The 18,608-nt window shown below is 43.8% G+C and overlaps 1 protein-coding gene across 1 annotated transcript; it reads left to right on the top strand.

Annotated features, from left to right (window-relative positions):
* The first annotated feature begins 1,055 nt into the window (after positions 1 to 1,055).
* Positions 1,056 to 14,844, top strand: LOC142363719 (Na(+)/citrate cotransporter-like). Its single transcript, XM_075440083.1, has 12 exons — positions 1,056 to 1,160; positions 3,741 to 3,869; positions 4,750 to 4,886; positions 5,321 to 5,535; positions 7,520 to 7,691; positions 8,828 to 8,950; positions 9,490 to 9,702; positions 10,477 to 10,598; positions 10,881 to 10,999; positions 12,252 to 12,413; positions 13,631 to 13,768; positions 14,520 to 14,844. Exons 1-12 carry the CDS (start codon positions 1,056 to 1,058, stop codon positions 14,646 to 14,648), a joined length of 1,764 nt encoding a protein of 587 aa, XP_075296198.1. The 3' UTR covers positions 14,649 to 14,844.
* Positions 14,845 to 18,608: the final 3,764 nt, after the last annotated feature.

The following is an 18,608-nucleotide window of genomic DNA, read 5'->3' as shown; positions in this document are numbered from 1 at the left end:
CATCCCAGAAGCAGAACATAAAATACCAACAAACTATTTGTCTTCACTGTAGTATCCAGTCGTTCCTTTCTGCCATCTTGTTGGTGCTTGCCACCCTTTCAGTAGTGCCATCACTTCTGACTCTGATTCTGTGGCTACACTGTAGACCAAATCACTGAAATGAAGACATTAAAAATAACCTTGCAAGTTAATCTTTAACCCAGATCTCAGACACATGATCCCTCACAAAATAATAGGCAGTGAAACACAGCCATGCATGCCTGCACAGACCTTTGTTTTGGGGAGAGCCCCACTGTGGTTTTAACTCTCTGTTTCCCTGAAGTGCCTCAGTCCCTCCTCACCACTGTGTACATGAGTGAGAGATGAGCCTCCCTTTGCATCATCAGCACCTCCTGGAAGCCCAGCACCTGAGGGAAGCTGTGGGCCAGCACTTTGGTCTCTGGATATCAGGTGCACGATGACAATCTGTGCTCACTGGCAACCTTCTTTCAGCACTACGAGCAGGGAGATTCTTCTTCAACCCTTCTCACAGCCGGTGTGACAGCCTGACACGCAGCCGTGGAGCAGCCTCCTTGTCCGTGGAGGGTCGCAGAAGCACGAACACAGAGGCGGACACGGGGAACCGGGACACGCCCCGCGCTCTGTCTCGGCGCCCACACGGTGGAGCGGGTCGGCGGGCCTGACTTGGGCTGGAGCGGGCTGAGGAGATCTCCCAGTGCCCGAGCTGCCGGCCGGCCCCGGGAGCCTGACGGGGCCGTCGCAGGCCGGGTGCGGGGCAGGAGCGCGGGGCGGGCGCCGCAGCGGCGGCTCCCCGGCAGCGCGCTCGCTCCCGGCCCACGCCCGCACCGCTACCCGGCGGCCCAGTCCCCGCCAAGGCGGGAGCGAGCCCTGCGTCCCGTCGGGGCAGGCGCGGGCGGGCCCGGTGTCCCGCCAGGGCGCGGGCAGGCCGTGTCGCCCCCTGCCACGTCCCTCCCGCCGCGGCCCCGCCGCCCCGTACTTAAGGCGGCGGCGGGAGCTGCTGCAGCTCACGCCCTGATGGTGTATCCCCACAGGAGATGGCCCCGACGTGTTTGCAGCCCCTGCTGAGGTACCGGTCCTTCGCCATCCTCTTCCTCACGCCGCTGCTGCTGCTGCCGCTGCCGGTCGTTGTGCAGACGCGGGTAAGTGCCTGCGGGGCCCTGGCGGGGAACAGAGGCCCTCCCCCCATCCAGCCCCTGCTGCCCCACAGGAGACCACCCCAGGCCCCCGGCCTGGGCCCCGCTGCCCGAGAGCCCCTGTCCTGGCCGGCCCGCCCGCCGGCCTTGGGCCGCAGCATCCCTCGGCCCGCGGGGCCGCAGCGCCCGCACCCGCTCCCGGCCGAGCTGCGGGCTGCGCTCCCCAGCTATCTGGGGGCACCGGTGCTGGGCGGCTGAGGATCTGCGCTCGTCCTCAGGGCGGTGCCGCTGCCAGGACCTGCGGCTCCCACAGACCCAGCCCATCCGATGCGAGTCTTCTGAGGCCGAAGATGCAGACGGGCACAACTGGCCTGCACGTCTAGAGTTGTGTCTTGTGTTGCCTGGTGGTGGTGGCAGTGGACTGAATGACAGGGCTTCCAGGTTCTCTGGCTCACTCTGCTCCTGAGGCCCCGAGATGCTTTCAGGAGTGATGCTGAGCGGCACTCGTCATCAGCGGTGCCGTCAGAAGCTGAGAACTTCGTGTACTGCAGCGATCATAACAGGGTTTTGCATGCAGTATCCTCCAGTTCACATCCATCTTACTCCAGTGGCGGCGATGGCACAACTCCTTCGCTTTCAGTGGAGTTATACCAGCATAAAACTGGAATAACCCAGTGAAGAGTTTGGCCTTTAATGTATTTCAGCCTTCTTGGCAAATGTGAAATCTCAGTTCACAGTATTTTAGCCTACTAGGGCTTTAAAGTATATTCTGATGCTAAAACCAGTCTTTCTTCTGAGTGACCTGTATTGCTCAGTGTATTTTTGAGTATAGGAAAATGTCGTGCATATTTATAAACAAAACTGCCAGCCCTTCTGTTTTGCCTGTCTAAGTGATCTCAGCCCTGCCTTGCAGTTGAATGCTGGTGCCTTATAGAAAGAGGAATTCTTGACTGTTAGGCGCTACTTAGGTCAATACCAGGAAAGATAATTTCCCTAAAAAAGTGAATATGTCTTCAGTTTTCCGGTATTTGTAGGAATATCGTGTCATCAGTCTAATCGGGGAAATTACAGTATTTCACAATGGGAGAGTAACATTTCTGTCAGTGAGAGCTTTTTCAGCTCTCAGTGAGAAGGCAGATAGATCACTGTGTTTCTTGTCAACTGTCCAGAGACACCAAAGAAACATTCTGACCATTCGCATAAATCACAGGTAGATACAGGTATATATTTAATTCCAGATGTTTGGTTGTTTGAATTGGCTGTGGTTGTTGCGGTTAACTTGTAAGTGTGGTTGTATTTTCGAACTTCACATAAATTATTTACTCTCCACTCTACAAAACCAGTGTTTCTTCTGTATTGTGAATTTTATTCACTTAGAGTTGTTTATCTGTCTTGCATACTGGCAACAGATTAACCACAGTCAGTTCTAGCACTTAGTTACTGTGGTACAGCATAAATTGTATCATGAGCTCACCTCACATTTATTAAGGGAAGAGACTTAAATAGGCTCTGTCTGATATCTTTTAGTCTTTGAAGAAATTTTTTTTTTCAAAACTTGTGCTGCAATTAATCTCCTGGAAGTCTGAAGGAAAAACGTTCAAGTTACTTACAAAGGCTGTTCTGGTTTTAAGCTTCTCTATAAAATGAAGGAAAACTCACCCCTATTTATAAATATCACCTTACGGTATGTTTTAAATGTCACTGTAACACCATTTATTTTTGCAATAAAGTCTCATTTGTTGTATTAGAATAAAATCCTATAAACACATACTCTAAATATGAGCAAATTCTGAACTACAGAACACTCACTTAAGCTTTAAAACACTGTTTACTGTTGGCTAATGAATGCTTGCTTCTCCTAACAATTTTGCAAGGAGAAACCAAGGAAGGCTAGGTTACAGAAATGCCTGATCAGCAGTATAAAAAGACATGTTACAGCATTTCTAATCTAGGGAATCCCCTTAGCAGGTAAGCACAGTATGATTTGGGAAGTAACTAAAAACCTCTAATGTGCTCAGTCACCAAAAAAAAAAGGTAAAAGAGTTTTACTTTAAGAGTTACTTTTATAAGTTAAGAACTTTTACATTATTTAGGTATATATTTTCTGGGCTCAGGTGTGTTACTGGGCACACGTCGAAGACTTGTGAATTTCAGGCAAGCTAATCATCCACACAGGGAAATTTGGCCATCCATTTAAAAATAATTAACTCAAAATAGAAATGCCCAAATCTACAAACACTATTAAAAATTCTTGGCTCCTAGATATGAAATCTGCTTAGCTCAACTGATGAGACGTAATTGCACACTGCAAACTGTGTACTTACCTAGTTGTGGAAGGTTTGTTTTTCTCACACCCTACATTTTGTGGGGGTGCATTAGAACAAACACTGTGGTCAAAAAGATGTAAGTGACTTCAGAACAAGGTTTAAAAGTACAAGTTTAAATCCTGATGCTTCAGCTACCTATTTCAGCTATTATTAAGCTACAGACAATGGAGTGTTTGGGCTCCCTGTAAGAACTACCAATGTGTTTCTTATCTCTAAGAATGGTTTTCTATGCTTAAATGTGTCTTCCATTATGTTGCAGGAGGCCAAATGTGCATATATCATCATCATCATGGCAGTATACTGGTGCACTGAAGTGATCCCACTGGCTGTTACCTCCCTCATACCTGTGGTATTTTTCCCTCTGCTTGGAGTTCAGAGCTCTAAGAAGGTAAGGAGCAGTTCTTGCTCAATCCAGATCTGCTATAGGGATATGCATTGCTCTGATCCTCCGTCAATATTCAGCAAAGAAGTCTGATAGGAAAGTGTTGCGGCTTTGTGGTGCTATTTCTGAACATGTGCTCAAGCAGTGTTCAGCCTTCCTGTATGGAAAGATGCTGAACTAAATATGCGTTTGCCCAAAATGTTAAGGGTGTGGAGCCTGAGGTGGTAGAGGGGAAGGTCTGTTCCTGGGCGTGGATCTTGCTGGAGAGCATCCCACTAGTGCCAGCAGCTTGTGTGTTCATAACCCATCCCATGAAAGGTCAGTGCTGACATATCCTCTGGGAGATCTCAAAATGCATGGACAAATTTCTTCTGACAGGGTAGACAGCATGATGCCAGCAAGTACCCTGTGTGCCCTCCAAAGCTCATTCTGGCTCTTTGCGCTAGTGCTTTAGTCCAAGGGAGAGGGGCTGTATTTGTGTACTGTAACCCAGCTTCACTGCTGGCCAACAAGTTGCTAAGGGCAGGTGTGGTTACTAACGGTGCTGAGAAATCTGTTTTGGAGCTTGGCATTTCTAGTACTCACACAATACTTTGAGCCTCTAACAATGTTTTAGGAAACTGCTGACATTTTGGACTTTATTAATGCCTGATAATCCAAAAAGAAGATTTATGATGCACAAAACTGCCCCTGCACTAGACAGTTCAGCACTTAAACGGGATCAAGGGTTCAGGAAACTGGAGGTAGCCCTGAGGCTGCAACTGCTCCTTCTGCCAGTGTTGGGCCTGGTGCAGTAAAAGGCTTTGAGAAGATGAAAGGCAACACATGCTAGTGAAGCTAGTGAGAGGCAACATTTGGGCCCTGACCTACCTTCTCTGTTTTTCAGGTGTCCTTGCAGTACCTAAATGACACAAACATGCTTTTCGTTGGAGGGCTGATTGTTGCAATTTCTGTTGAACACTGGAATCTTCACAAAAGGATTGCACTGAGGGTCCTGCTGATTCTTGGGGTGAAACCTTCACTGTAAGAGTGTTACATTCCTTCTTCCTTGCTTGTGTCTTTTTAGCAGAGGTGTAGGGATGGTGTTTAACAGTCAGCAGAGAAGGGAACCTTCAAGAACCTCTTTAGCTGCACTTGTACAGAGTTTCTAGAGGTGAAGTCTGGCAGCAGGAACATTTTACTTGTCCTTTAGCCAAAAACAGCATCTGGATCTTGCTGTTGTGGGCAAAATGTAGACAGACTTAATCATGCACAGACTAAGGAGCTAAATGGCTTTCTGGCATTCCTTCAGTGAAGGTGGCAGAGCTGTCCTAGAAGGGAATCTGCCCCTGCTTTGTATTACTGGACGCTACACACATCCCTGCCTGGGCTCTGCTGCCTGAATTGCAGTGACTACAAAGCCTAGCAGCATCTGTTTTCTCTCCTCCTTTCTCCTCTGTCTGTTTCTCTTCTTTCAGCCTCATGCTGGGATTTATGGTAGTCACCGCTTTCCTGTCCATGTGGATAAGTAACACAGCCACCACTGCTATGATGGTTCCTATTGTCCAAGCTGTCCTGGATCAAATGGACAGCACAGAGTATGATGTGACCATGATGGAAGAAGCAGCCGGGCAAACAAATACAGCGACTGAGCTGGAGGAAAAGAATGCATCAGATCCCACTTCAGTGCATGGTAAGGCCTACTCAGCAGTGAGTTCATTCTACTGCACTTGCTATACTCAGAGCTCCCTGACTAGAAGGAGTTCTCTATACCTTTCTGAAGGAAAGAGGATGGTAACCTGACTGATAATCCCTAAATGTAAGACATTTAGGTTTTACGAAATGGCTTCCAATTGTAGTGGCTGCCGTTTTGTTACGCCTAGTGCTAAATCCCATGCAGGTTGTTATGTTATTTCCTTCAAGATGGGGTCATCCTCCTCTAGTTTTCCTAGAATTAACTGCCTGCTCAGGGAAGTGAAAAGTGTATCCTGTGGGAAATACTGTCCAACCCCCCAGCATTCCACTTTCTAAACCTTGTGGTTATCAGTGAGGATTCAGCTTCTAAGCCATGTAGGAATGTTTGAAAAAATTTGTGCAAACACAACCTATTTTTGGTTCTGGGGTAATAAATAGCTCTTTTTTTGGCCAGATTGTATGTGGAAGTGGGGAGAAGAAAGAGGCATACTTTAAAAGCTGCGTGGAAAAGCGGAGCTGGTGTCATTTGACTCACAGTAGACAAACTACTGTTTGGAACACTTTAAAGTGTGATCTTATCCTGATGCTTGACCCCACAAGGTCCTTCTGTCAACGCTGTGGTTCTGCAGTAGGTTTCACTTGACTTGAACCATGTACACAAACTCAGTCCCTCTGATTTCACTGCTCTACTGTGCTGTTACAGAGGGCTATATTATTAAATACCGTTGAAGATCAGATCTGTGGTGCCTTTCTCTTTCAGAGAATGAAAGATTGTCTTGGGGATTTTCATGGAGATGTGATTTCACTGAATTAGCAACTTGATCTGCCACGATTCCCTGTGTGAATGTGTGTAAGAATGAGTGCAAATGGTGGCACTGCATACTGTGTCCCATACTTCAAGCCTTCTGCCTGGGACACACCATGCCCATTTTCTGGCTTACATGTCCATGGAAGGCACAGTGTAGAAGAAGGGTGCTTACGTGTGCCAGAGATTGCTCTGTCATGAGATTGACTCGTAACTGCGATATTTGTTTGAACCTTGGAGGCATCATTTAGATACAACTGTGATCTCTGCTTTTTGGTTGCTTCCTTTCTTACCTCACTTGCTAAGGGAGAATGCACTATGACTGTGCAAAACTCAGACACCGTGTTTATCTAAGATATGTAAGCCTGCAAGAACACCACTTGGTCACAGAGTGCTCTGTAAGGTTGCTCATTTCTACCTTCCAAAAAGTTGTATTAAAGATAAGTTTTCATATTTGCAAATGCTCTTTTTAACGTTGATTCTTGACTCCCAAAACCGCACTTCCGCTCTGAGACCAGTAATAATAATTTTGCTGGTTTTTTGTCCACTTAGAAGGACTTCACTTTGCTGACTAATCTATTTTAACATACAGTGAAGGTAATAAATGTGTGCAAAAAATACCTTTTGGTATTATTGAGTGGGTTGTAATTGCCATAAATTCGTTGTCCTGCTCCATTAGTCCAGTCAGACTTCAAGGTTAGACTGTTAACCTCAGAGAACAATGGACACAGCAGCAAAATTTCACAGTTGATGTAAACTGACAGAACATATCGATCTTAATAGTTATGCCAGGCAAGAATTTGGTTTTGGGTGGGTTTTTTCTGCCCATATTCACAGCTGTTAAAGCTAGTTGGGTTCTTACCATGGTATTGGAATGGTTCTAGTGACTACAGTATCTGGTTGGTGGTAAGGCTCTGTGTGAAACAGGAGATTACTGCTGAGAAACTGTGGCACCAATGTGGACAACGGCTTTCTTGGATCATGTAGACCTGGATTGTCAACCTCTCTCTTCAGCTGCTCATGGACATGAGTCCAAAGTGTTTAGGAACGTATCTGTGGGGTTTTTTAATTAAAATACATGACACACACAAACTGGAAGCACTGAGCCTGCAGACCCTGTCCTGAACTCTCTGCCTCCCTAACTTCACCTGAGGCAAGTCATGTTCTTTGTGTCTAGTCGTCAGCGATGGACAAGTCCCTGATGACCCCAGATCTTCTGAAGAAAAGAAAATGAGGAAGCGTATACGTAAGGGAATGACGCTCTGTGTATGCTATGCTGCCAGCATTGGAGGAACTGCAACACTCACTGGAACAGGACCAAACATTGTATTGAAAGGCCAGATGAATCAGTAAGTCATTCTTGCTGTTTCTTTTACTTATACTGTCTTACTGTTTCTGTGACCAACTGATTAGTCTTAGATGACAGTTTCAGTTGCAAACTATAGGCAATAACCAGTCCATGAACTGAGAGAGAGAAACGTGTATAAAGTGATGGGCCTCTTTTTTCTGCTTCAGCCTTTTTTAGGCAGCTATGTGCTGCTATTATAGGTCTCCTGAGAGACTTGGAAATACGTTCTGGTAATCAGCAGGCAGACAGTTGATCATGAGATATTGGTGGTTCTGCTTCCTTTTTCAACTGAAATGCAGAGGAACTGCAGTGAAGAGCATCAGAAAAATGCATGATTAACCCTTCTCATAAGCACACTGAGGAGAGCAAAAAATAGCTTAGCCTCTCCTATAATATTATTCCTCCATGCTGTAGCTGTGTAAACTCTACAGATACTTTTGTAAAAGAAAGGATTTATCCACAAAATACTTTTTGCTAAACTGAGTTTGGAAATTGATTTAAATACAACCTAATCGACAGCAGAAATTTTGCAGACTCCACAACAGTCCCTCAACATTGCTTGCTTATGTTGGCAGTACTTAAACCTCAGCTGCCACACTACCCATTGGTTTTGACACCTAGCTGGAAATTTGCTATTGATATCTTTCCTCCAGTGAACGCAGAGGAGAACTAAAGTTGCTGTTCTTAAGACACTGGTTTCATTCTTTTAAGCCAAATAGCAACTTCATCTTCTATTGAAGTGAGCAGAAGTGCAGCTACTAATTTCAAGAAACACAATTCTTGCTCTCTTATTAGAATGAACAGGGAGGAAGAAAGAATGTCCTGTCTTGGGATAAATGAACAGGCATATTGGAAGTGAAAGGTACCTAGCCTGTGTGGGAGATCTTTCAGCAGCGCTTACATGAGCTCCTATATACATTGAAGTAAAATACAGGGAAAACTGAGGATCATTTAGGTTCTGCTCTGAAATCCAGGCTGCCTTCCTATTGACTGCAGTTAGGCAATGGCTGTTGCCTATGATTCCTTGTAATGGTTGTCCTAGATTTACATGTATAATTGTCACTAGTGCATATTAAAGGGAGAGCAGATGATTACTAAAAGTTTTGACATTCTTACAGAAAGCATTTTTCTTTTCAGGCTATACCCCCAAAATAATGATGTTGTGAATTTTGCTTCCTGGTTTGGGTTTGCATTCCCAAACATGATATTGATGTTAGTACTAGCTTGGCTTTGGCTACAGTGCTTCTTCATGGGATTCAAGTGAGTATCTAACTGCGTGGTACTGTGTAAACCTCTCAGCTAGTGCAGATCACCTCACTGAGAAATCTGGATAAAACAAATGCATTGACAAGTTACTTATTTTGTAACAGAGAGCAGTTCCATTTCACAGCAACTTTTGTGGTCTTTAAACCTTTTGTGTTCATGGGAGTTGCACTACGACAAAAGCTTTATACATTCTTAATGTTCAGACAGAATTGCCTTTTTATTTTTCAATTTCACATTTGAGAACTTCAGCCCTAGGAGAGCTAGCGTATCTGTTTTGCTACCCTTGATTCAAAACTGAAGTTTTCTTCCCAGGTTGCTCCAAACTGGACAGGAACTTACACCTGTTCATAGATCCCATTCTTCTATGAGAACTGGTGTGTCTGCATTAAATACTTTGGCACTGTTGTCTTTTCTTTGTCCTGGCCTCTTCTGTAGTCTGTGTCTGTCCCCAGGAGTGACAGCTTTAGAGTGGCAAGCATGCTAAATCCCTCTTGTGTGTTAATACGGTATATTCTTTTCCCTTTTTCTTAAAGCTTTAAAAAAAGCTGGGGCTGTGGGACAGAGAGAACTGCTAAAGAAAAAGCTGCATACGACGTGCTGAAGGCAGAAATGAAGAAATTAGGCCCTATCTCCTATGCTGAATTCAATGTCCTCCTAATGTTTCTTTTGCTGGTTCTATTGTGGTTTTCCAGAAACCCAGGCTTTGTAAAAGGCTGGGCCACCAGCCTCTTCCCAGGAGGAGGAAAGTAAGTTTTTAGAGTTTTTTTTCACACTGTACTCTCTTGGTTGTGAATCAGATTCCCTTGCTCTTACATTCCACTTTGAGTGCAGGGTCATTCATTCCAACCTTATCTGAATTCATTTGTTTGCTGGGCTTGATCCTGTCACTTGTGCATGAGATCGTCAATTGATCTATTGTTTGACAGTTTGTACTGCAATGAAGGCTGGAGACTGGGACATGGAGCAAGCCGAGCCTCCTAAAGGAAGAGAAAATTCTGTCCTGCTGGTCTCAGTCACACTGATGTGCATGTTAGTATTTTGTTTCTATGAGGTCCAGTCAGTTGCGGTGTTATTTCAATATTTGGTAACACTGCCTCTAAACAATAGCTTAGAACTCACTGGGAAATTGATTTGGTGCTTTGAATGATTTCTTCGCGTGATGTCTGTGGCAGATTAAGAACATGAAATGCACAATGGAACTATCATTCAGACCATTTCTTTACACATCTGTCATTGAGATACTAGTGTTGAATCTCTTCACAAAGAAGGAACCCTGCTCCCAGGAGCCATTGTCATCTGTGACTCTGGTTATTAATGTGTATTATAGCTAGTTTATTTTATTATGGTGTTTGTGTCATGGCAGGTCTGAGAGACCTCAGTCATGATCTAATGAGCTGTTTTGCTAATGTGCGAGCCCCAAACAGGATGACAAAGAGCAGTGACTGCAATGCCAGAAGGTAGCTGTCTTCTAGGAGAAAGATCTCTATTTTCTAAGCGATATTCTCTTTTTTTTCTTTTAGGTATATCACTGATTCTGCTCCTGCTGTGCTTATTGCCCTGCTGCTGTTTATCCTTCCTGCTAATAAACCCAAATTCATAGGCCGGAATCCAAGTGTGTCTGACCCTGAACAGGCTGAAGAAGGTATTTAAAAGAGGAATTGTAACATTGTGAAACAGCCAGCTCCAGCTAACATGGCAGAAACACGTACTGGATTTGCATGCAGTTCTTCAGGGTAGCTCACCTCCCGCACTTCTTGGGCAGGGCTGGAGCACAGTCCCTGCTCCTGCGTACTACCCTTAACCTGCGCAGGTTTTCCAGTAATATGCATCTGCCTGTTGGGTCTTTCCCTAGTATCTTATAGAACAGGAGACAAAATGTCTTCACTCTCCTAAACCATGTTCTGCTTTTCATTCCTTACTTCAGATATAAAAAAGCCATTTTCATCAACCCCGCTGCTAGACTGGAATGTGGTTCAGAGGAAGATGCCCTGGAGCATTGTGCTGCTGCTGGGAGGAGGTTTTGCTTTGGCTGATGCAAGCGCAGTATGTCCTGACATCTGTTTTTCTCTGACTCAAAGGCGAACTTCCCTGGTTTGTTATCTAGTCCTGTATTACCGGGCATGCACCCAAATCCAAACCCAGTAGAGATGTTCAGATCTGGAGGCAGATCTAAATTAGCAGAAACGGGGAGGAGAGGTGAATGTTTGTGCCTCTTTTTCAGGAATTTGTGTGCTCTGACCAAGTTTCTTCAATTTATCTTACTTCTTGGAGGCTGCAGAGTAGTTTGGGATCTTCACTGGCTGGATGGACCAGAAAAGCAGCCTTTGTTATTAATGTTATCATCCCAATCCCAGCCCTGGCTAGAAAAATGGAAGTATAGAGAACACTTGTAAGATTTTCAGAACCGCTTACAATTTGTTTAAAGGATATATGTCTTGAGATTTAAAACAAACCACTACTGAAGTGGTCAAGAAGAAAATCGTTGTGGGTAGACATCCTCCATAATTGTGTACAGCGGGGTTTCTTGAGCTTCTTGTCAGTGGCTGTTGCTAGGAAGTATGCTGCATTCTGTAAGACCATGGTTTGATCCTATGTTCATAAACTCACAGAAAAGGCAGCTGAATTCCCAAAACAGGAAAGAATCTTGAGGTGAACTGTATTGTTTCCTTCATCACTGCTAAGATGCATCTAAATCAAAGCAAGCCTTAGCTATCAACAGTGCCATGCATTGAGGAAATTCATATTCAGATCTAAGTTTTGTGGCTAGGTAGTTTTAAACCATGGGGCAAATTAAAGCTCTATGGCCTTACATTCATCTACATACAACATACATACATTATTAAAGCTCCAGAGCATTAGAAGGCATCAAGTCAAAGGTTTTGTAACCTGAGTCAATCACTGCCTACATACATACAACAGAGCATTCATACCGCATCAGTATCTTCAGAAACCTTAGAAAAACATGCCAGGAAACTTGTGAGTGACACATTAAGTATTTGCAATAGTCTTATCAATAATTGTTTCTGTTTAGCAAAAAAACATAACTTTGTAACCAAAGTGTGAACAAGTATCTGAGTTCCAGAAAAATAAGGAAAGTGGGACTCCGTATTATGTCTAGTTGGCAAGGAATTTCTTTTAGTGTTTGTGATAGATCATTGCATTTTCCCATGTGGTGTTCATATAATTCAGGAGTCATTTCGCATTATTTGGTAGGAACGTTACATATAACATGAGTTCCCTGTTCATGAGCTAGGGGTTCAAAGCCTTACTGAAAAACACTCTCTCTTCTTGTCAGGCCTCTGGGCTCTCAGCTTGGCTGGGTCATCAAATGACTCCACTAGGATCTATCCCACCATGGGCCATTGCAACAGTACTTTCGCTTATTATAGCTGTCTTCACTGAATGCACCAGTAATGTCGCCACAGCCACCCTCTTCCTACCTGTCTTTTCATCCATGGTAAGATTATTTCCATCCTGTTATGTTATCAACTGGGAGATCAGAGTTAAACTGACAGTCTCTAGTGGCAAAGCAATATCATATTTATTGTCTTGAAAGTTGCTCCAATGTTAATCTGAAAGCCAGTAATGAAGCAGTCTATCTGACAGTATACCATACCAGTGATTTTAGCTGGGATTCATCACTATGTTTATAGCATCATATGTAGATGTAAAGTGGGAATGCAAACTTTCTCCAGTCTGCCCTACCTATATGCCTGAACCATGAGAACCAGCTCTTTGGGGCAGGAGGTAATTCAGGATGCCTATCCCATGGCACTGTCACTGAAGAGCAAGCCATTTCAAGCCTTCTGTAAGATGTGTCCCTTGGCCCTGGAGAAAGTGAAGTGAGAGGCACTCTTTTAATGCAGATCAACAAACACCGGTTACTTCCGGTCGTTTTGTATTTGAACCACCAACTCGGAACTGGAAAAACACACGCATAAAAATCCAAACCAAAACAAAATGCAGCACTTGCGGTTCATCCTTTTGAATGGTTCCTTCATCTTCATGGTTTTATGCTAGAATACAGAAAGTGGTAGGCCTGGTTATTAGAAATGTGCCATTTTCCATGGGAAGCCAGAATAATTTTAACACATTCAGAGGAAAACCTGAAAAGTTTTGCTGCCTTTTCTGAGCAGAATTGAAATTGTAGAATGAAGGAAAAAAAACAGATTACTTTTTTCTTTAATTTGTCAAGTACAACTGCTTTATGCTAGATCATTTCGTCAAAGTAAAATTATGTCAGTCAAGGTGCTGAGCTATTAGTGACTCAAATTGGCAATTAAGTTCTGAGTCCCACAGAGTTTATGTGATGTCTAAGAGTGTTACTCCACATGCTAGTAATTATAATCCCATCCCTGCATTACCTTGGCAAAAGCGTGGTGCGAGGGCAAAGAAAAGTCATTGGATAAATATGACCAGAACTCCAAATTATACCACAGAGCAAAACAAACAACAAGAAAGATTCAAGCATTGTTTTTAAGTATCGTGGGACAGGAAACGAGAGCAAAGTTATCTTTAAGCTCATGTGGATTTCAGAATAATATTCTTGTAAATTACTTTGATGTTTTAATACCAGGAAATGAAATGAGCCTGTGTCTCAATGGCCTGGGAAATGTTCTCTATGCTTTTCTTTTGGAATACCTCCAGTGTGAAATTCTCTCCATTTTATTACAGGCTGAATCTGTCAAGATCCATCCTTTGTATGTTATGCTGCCTGCTACTCTCAGTGCTTCCTTTGCCTTCATGCTACCTGTTGCAACACCGCCAAATGCAATAGTGTTTTCCTATGGCCACATCCGTGTTCTGGATATGGTAAGATGATAATTGCGTGATCTCTTATCTGAAGATCTCCATTGCCTTTATCATGAAATATGGTGAGAGGTTAATTTTCTTAGCCAAGTATTTCTGAAGTGTCAGGAAGCTCTTATGAGCTGTAACTATCACCCTATGCCCCTCTCTTATGCGGTGTTAATTTGCAATAAAGATTTGCATCTTTGAAGTAACAGTGCCTTTCTCACAGGCTTTGCAGACATACGGCCCAGCCCAATTGAAATTAAAAACTGACAGATCATAAGTCTCTTAAATACTGAAGGGTTAAAATGCAGCCAGTGCTTTCCAGTCTTCTGGGGCTTTGGTGAGTGTAGCTGAAGCCTTGTTTCCACAGGAGCTGAAAGCAGAAGGTAACAATCAGTTACCCTAAGCTCCCCCCCTCTGATTGCCTGCCAGATCACAGTGCCAGGTTCTGTGCCGAACACCCAAACATTATTGATTTTCTAACTGGAGACTTCAAGGGGGCAGAAGCTGTTCTTTAACTAATAAGAGCACCTTACTGTACATGCCTTAAAGCTGCTAGACTAGTTTTATAGCAAAGTGTTCCAAGGCTTTGCACAGTGTGTTCCTTGGCATCTCCACCTAAGCAGCTACATAGCGCAGTGGATACAGTGGCTATTTCTGTGATTTATTTGACCATGTGTCTTTCTAGTGTGCGTACAAATAGGCCTTGCTGCAATTTGCTGTGCTGGTGTTTGGTTATCATTGTTGATCTGGGCTTTTGTCCTAACAGGTTAGATCTGGAATACCGATGAACATCATTGGAGTCTTGTGTGTCACACTGGCCATCAACACATGGGGAAGACCTATGTTTGAGCTGGACACATTCCCAACCTGGGCAAACAGCACAACTAACCAGTGAGCAGTGAAGATTTCATGTGTTAAACAAGGAAAGGACCCTTAGTACTAGTCCCTGTTGCCTGAAGCCCTCTATAGAGTCTCATCACCACTTCAGATTGAGTGTCACGTGTTTGCTACCTTCCAGGAGTCACACATCACTTCAAGCATGAACCAACTCAAATTTATTCCAGTCATGCAGGAGCCAAAAGTGCTGTTTAATTACACAACCCTAAGGATCATGTGCCTGAATCATAAGTATGATCAAGTAATCCATTGTACCTTAAATCAAGGTCGAGGTTAAGAATTTATTGAACTTTAAATAAAGAGAGGGCAGGCTGTTGTATCAAATTGTTTGAACTATTGTATCACTGGTATATACTTGTAAATCATTAGCATTGATCACTGCACTCAGGCAGAGGCTGAAAATTTGTAGAATCATAGAATGGTTTGGATTGGAAGAGAAGTTAAAGATCATCTAGTTGCAACCCCTCTGCCATGGGCAGGGACACCTTCCACTAGACCAGGTTGCTCAAACTCATTAACTATTACTTATATCCACAAGTCAGCAGCTATACAGAGAAATCCTTATTGTCACTTGTCTAGTGAAAGATGGGGTGTGCTGTGTTGTGTTTGCTATGTTTATGTTATGTTATGTCACGTCATGTTATATTTTGTTTTAGTAGGGCCTCAGCCATGTGGTGGAATCCTTCTAGGCCGACATCCAGCACATTTTCCATTGCCTTATTTTCACTCCCAAATCTCACTGCATTTAGACACCCTTATTGAGGGTTGATATAACACAATTCCATGCTGGTCATGATTCAGCCGATGTCCTGAGCAATAAGTTAAGGCAAGCTTTGTGTTTCTTGCGCGGTGGCACTGGCAGGGCCAGGACCCTTTTCCTCTCTCAGCCACAGCATGTGGTTCCACATGCCAGCCAGTGTTTTGTTAGCACCAACCTGGAAATGACTGGTGGCCTAGAGGACTTCACACCTACTGTGAAAGTTCCTGGATTAGCCCCTGATGTGCCTTGTTAATTAACACTGGAATTTTGGAGTGCAGACAAGGCATGAGAAAGGCTCTAACTGAAGGCCTTGTGAAAATGTAGGGGGCCAGATATTAGAACTTGTGTTGGCTGACAGCAATGGGAGTTGTCTTGTGTACTTCAGAATTCAGGTCCTGTGAGAAAAGTGTCTTGTGGCACCTGTTTATGTCATTTCTGAAGGAGAACTCTACAGAAAGATTTGTGTTGGGCTAGGTGCATTTTGTCAGCGGTACGTGGATGCTTTTTGTTCAGCCCTGGAGAAGAAGTTGGGTGGGAGGTAAGGCAGCGTGTTACAGTTGAGGGATGTGTGAGCATGGCCTGAGTTCTGCTCCCAGGCTTGCTGTGTAGCCTCATGCAAGTCAGTTCACCTCTTTTTGCCTCAGTTTCCCCTCCTGAAGAAGATGTCATGATATCTATCTACCTCACAAGGGTGTTGTGAGGACACAAGGTTCAAATTCTGCACCCATGGTGATTCCCTGCCTCATGATAAGGAGTGCCAGGTAGAATTTATAGAATCATAGAATTCTGGCCAGAAGATCTGGGCTCTAGCAAAGTATTGCATGTAGGATATTTAACAGTTTTGTTATTAACATGAATGTTCCTTATAGAACTGGAAAAATATTCACATTTTTGTCTTTAAAAGTGAGGAAAGTATTTATCCAAAAAATGACCAGGTGCTTTTTTGAGCAGAAAACTGCTTCAAGAATGATTTGATTTTCATGCCTTTATCTTCTGTGCTCTTTCAAGGTGCTGAGCACCATGAACTCTCTACTGACTGCTGTTTCTGAGTGCCTCCAACGGCACCCAGCTGGCTGCATGTGGTGCAGCCTCATATTTCTTGCATGGAATGGTGGAACGTAGATAAACACTGTTCCACTTGCAGAGTCTATCTAAGGAAGAGGACAGTTCTAGTACCACGAAGTGGTTTGGTCACAGACATTTGTCACCACCTGAAACTTGTCACAATATTTGGAAAAATCGACACCAGGAACAGTTAAGCACCTTCTGTGCTTTGGCAGTCACCACTTAATGCTGGTTTGCATATTTAGGTATCTAAGTGCATTTGAGAAAAGAACTTTTTCTGCCTTCTGATGGACTTCACAGTATGAGGGCATTTCACCACTGCCAGGTACTTCGTAGTGCCTGCTCTTCACTGTTACAAGTAACACACAGTGGAGTTTGCACAGGTGGGGAACACTGAACTTGCCTGTCTCAATTCATGGAGATAAAAACTCCTCTAAAACCAGTTTCAGCTAAAAGCCATAGGACAGACACTCCCTGTCCCATTTGCAGAAAGACATGTTGTGAAAGTTTCTTGCAGGGGAGAAAGTGCCCTCATCTAGTAAAGAGCTTCCCTCTTCTGCTGTGCAAGTAGAAAACAAATGTTATTTTCACCAATCGTCACACAGGGTGATTCATTGACAGGAGTGCTGGAGCAGGAGGAGTGTACATACAGGGTAATAAAGAATGCTGGTTTTATTGTAACTGTGTTGTATTTGATGTGTCACCTCTCTGTCCTGGTAACAGCAAATGTTACTTTCTGAGACACTTTTATGACATCCTGTGATTGGTTTATATTTTATTTAAATGGGTGAGTTGCAGAATTAGAGCCTGGCAAATAAAAACTTACTACAACTGTCTCCTCTCCGGCATGGATTGTCTTCTGTGTAACACAGGGGACCACTTGTTTCTACATTAATTTCCACTGTAGCATGGTATCGCTCCAGTGAGATCCAGGAGGGCACACACCATTGAGAATCACTGCAAAGCAGAGCTTTGGATACCGCTTTAAGTACCTTCAGATCTCCATATCAATGGTTCCTCCTCTTTCCTCAGCTAAGTGATAACTCAAGTTTCCATATTTGAAAATGCTCAGGTGGAACCACATCAGGTCGCGTACCCTACAAGCTGCCTCGTTCATTTCAGAGTAAAGATTGTAAGAATCTAAGAAACACACCTGGTTTTAAGAATTAGTCTTGTACAAACTCTCCAGTATCACAGGCAAAACCAGGATTTTCTTCAGCTTCAACCATGCATGTCGTCCTGTTTCAGTGCCCTAAGTAAATATATGTGTTGTTTACACTTGGCAATGCAAGGATAATTGGTGTGTTACTGGAGCTAGGCTACATCCCCTTCCAGCACTGCAGGATACGTATCGTGGTGGATACTCATCTTGCATGGCACTTGTTTTTCTTCTCATCAAAGAGTTTTTGTTATAGGTGCAAAAGTTGTGATGGTCCTAAGGCAGTGGCATAAAGGAATCCCTTTGTCCCCAACTTCAAAACATGCATCAGTAGAGCCAACAGAGAACATGGGAGGACGTTCCATGTGGACTTGTCAGTTTGGGTTACTGAGCCACCCTGAACTAGCAAACAGTTCCTGTTCTATCACATGTAGGCAGAGTGTGATTCCTAGTGGTTAGTGGGTATGTCAGCTGTCCAGCTGGCGTAACAGCAGGCAGTTCTGCCTACAAGGAGCTAAATTAAAGCTTTCCTACTTCCTGTTCAGTCCCTATAGAATATCCTTGGCTTTTCCTTTCTTCTCTCAGAATGCAAAGTTGCTAATAGCATTTTGGCAGATGTTGAATGTCTCAAACTGGCAGAATCATGATATGGGCTGCTGTTATATGGGGTTTGTTCCTGCTAGTTCACGTATCTGTGTGAAGACTTACTCTGACAAAGTACTGGCTCTTTGGGAATGGTTACTCATATCTGAATGAGTTTATGAATGACCAAACTACAGGAAAACATACCAAGGGAGGACAAAGGTATTTCCTGCCTGTGTGTTGAACATCTAGATCTATGGAATGGAGAAGAAAAAGCTTTCAGCATTCTCTACATGATCTAGAAGTCACCAAGCTGAAAAAAGCACCCAGACAGAAATAGACTCAAGCTTAATGTGGATGAAAAAGTCATCCCCTTTTCTTTTAAGTGAGAG

This window comes from Opisthocomus hoazin, chromosome 20, assembly GCF_030867145.1.
Source record: "Opisthocomus hoazin isolate bOpiHoa1 chromosome 20, bOpiHoa1.hap1, whole genome shotgun sequence".
Taxonomy (NCBI): Eukaryota; Metazoa; Chordata; class Aves; order Opisthocomiformes; family Opisthocomidae; genus Opisthocomus; species Opisthocomus hoazin.
This window is presented reverse-complemented; position numbering and strand designations above follow the sequence as displayed.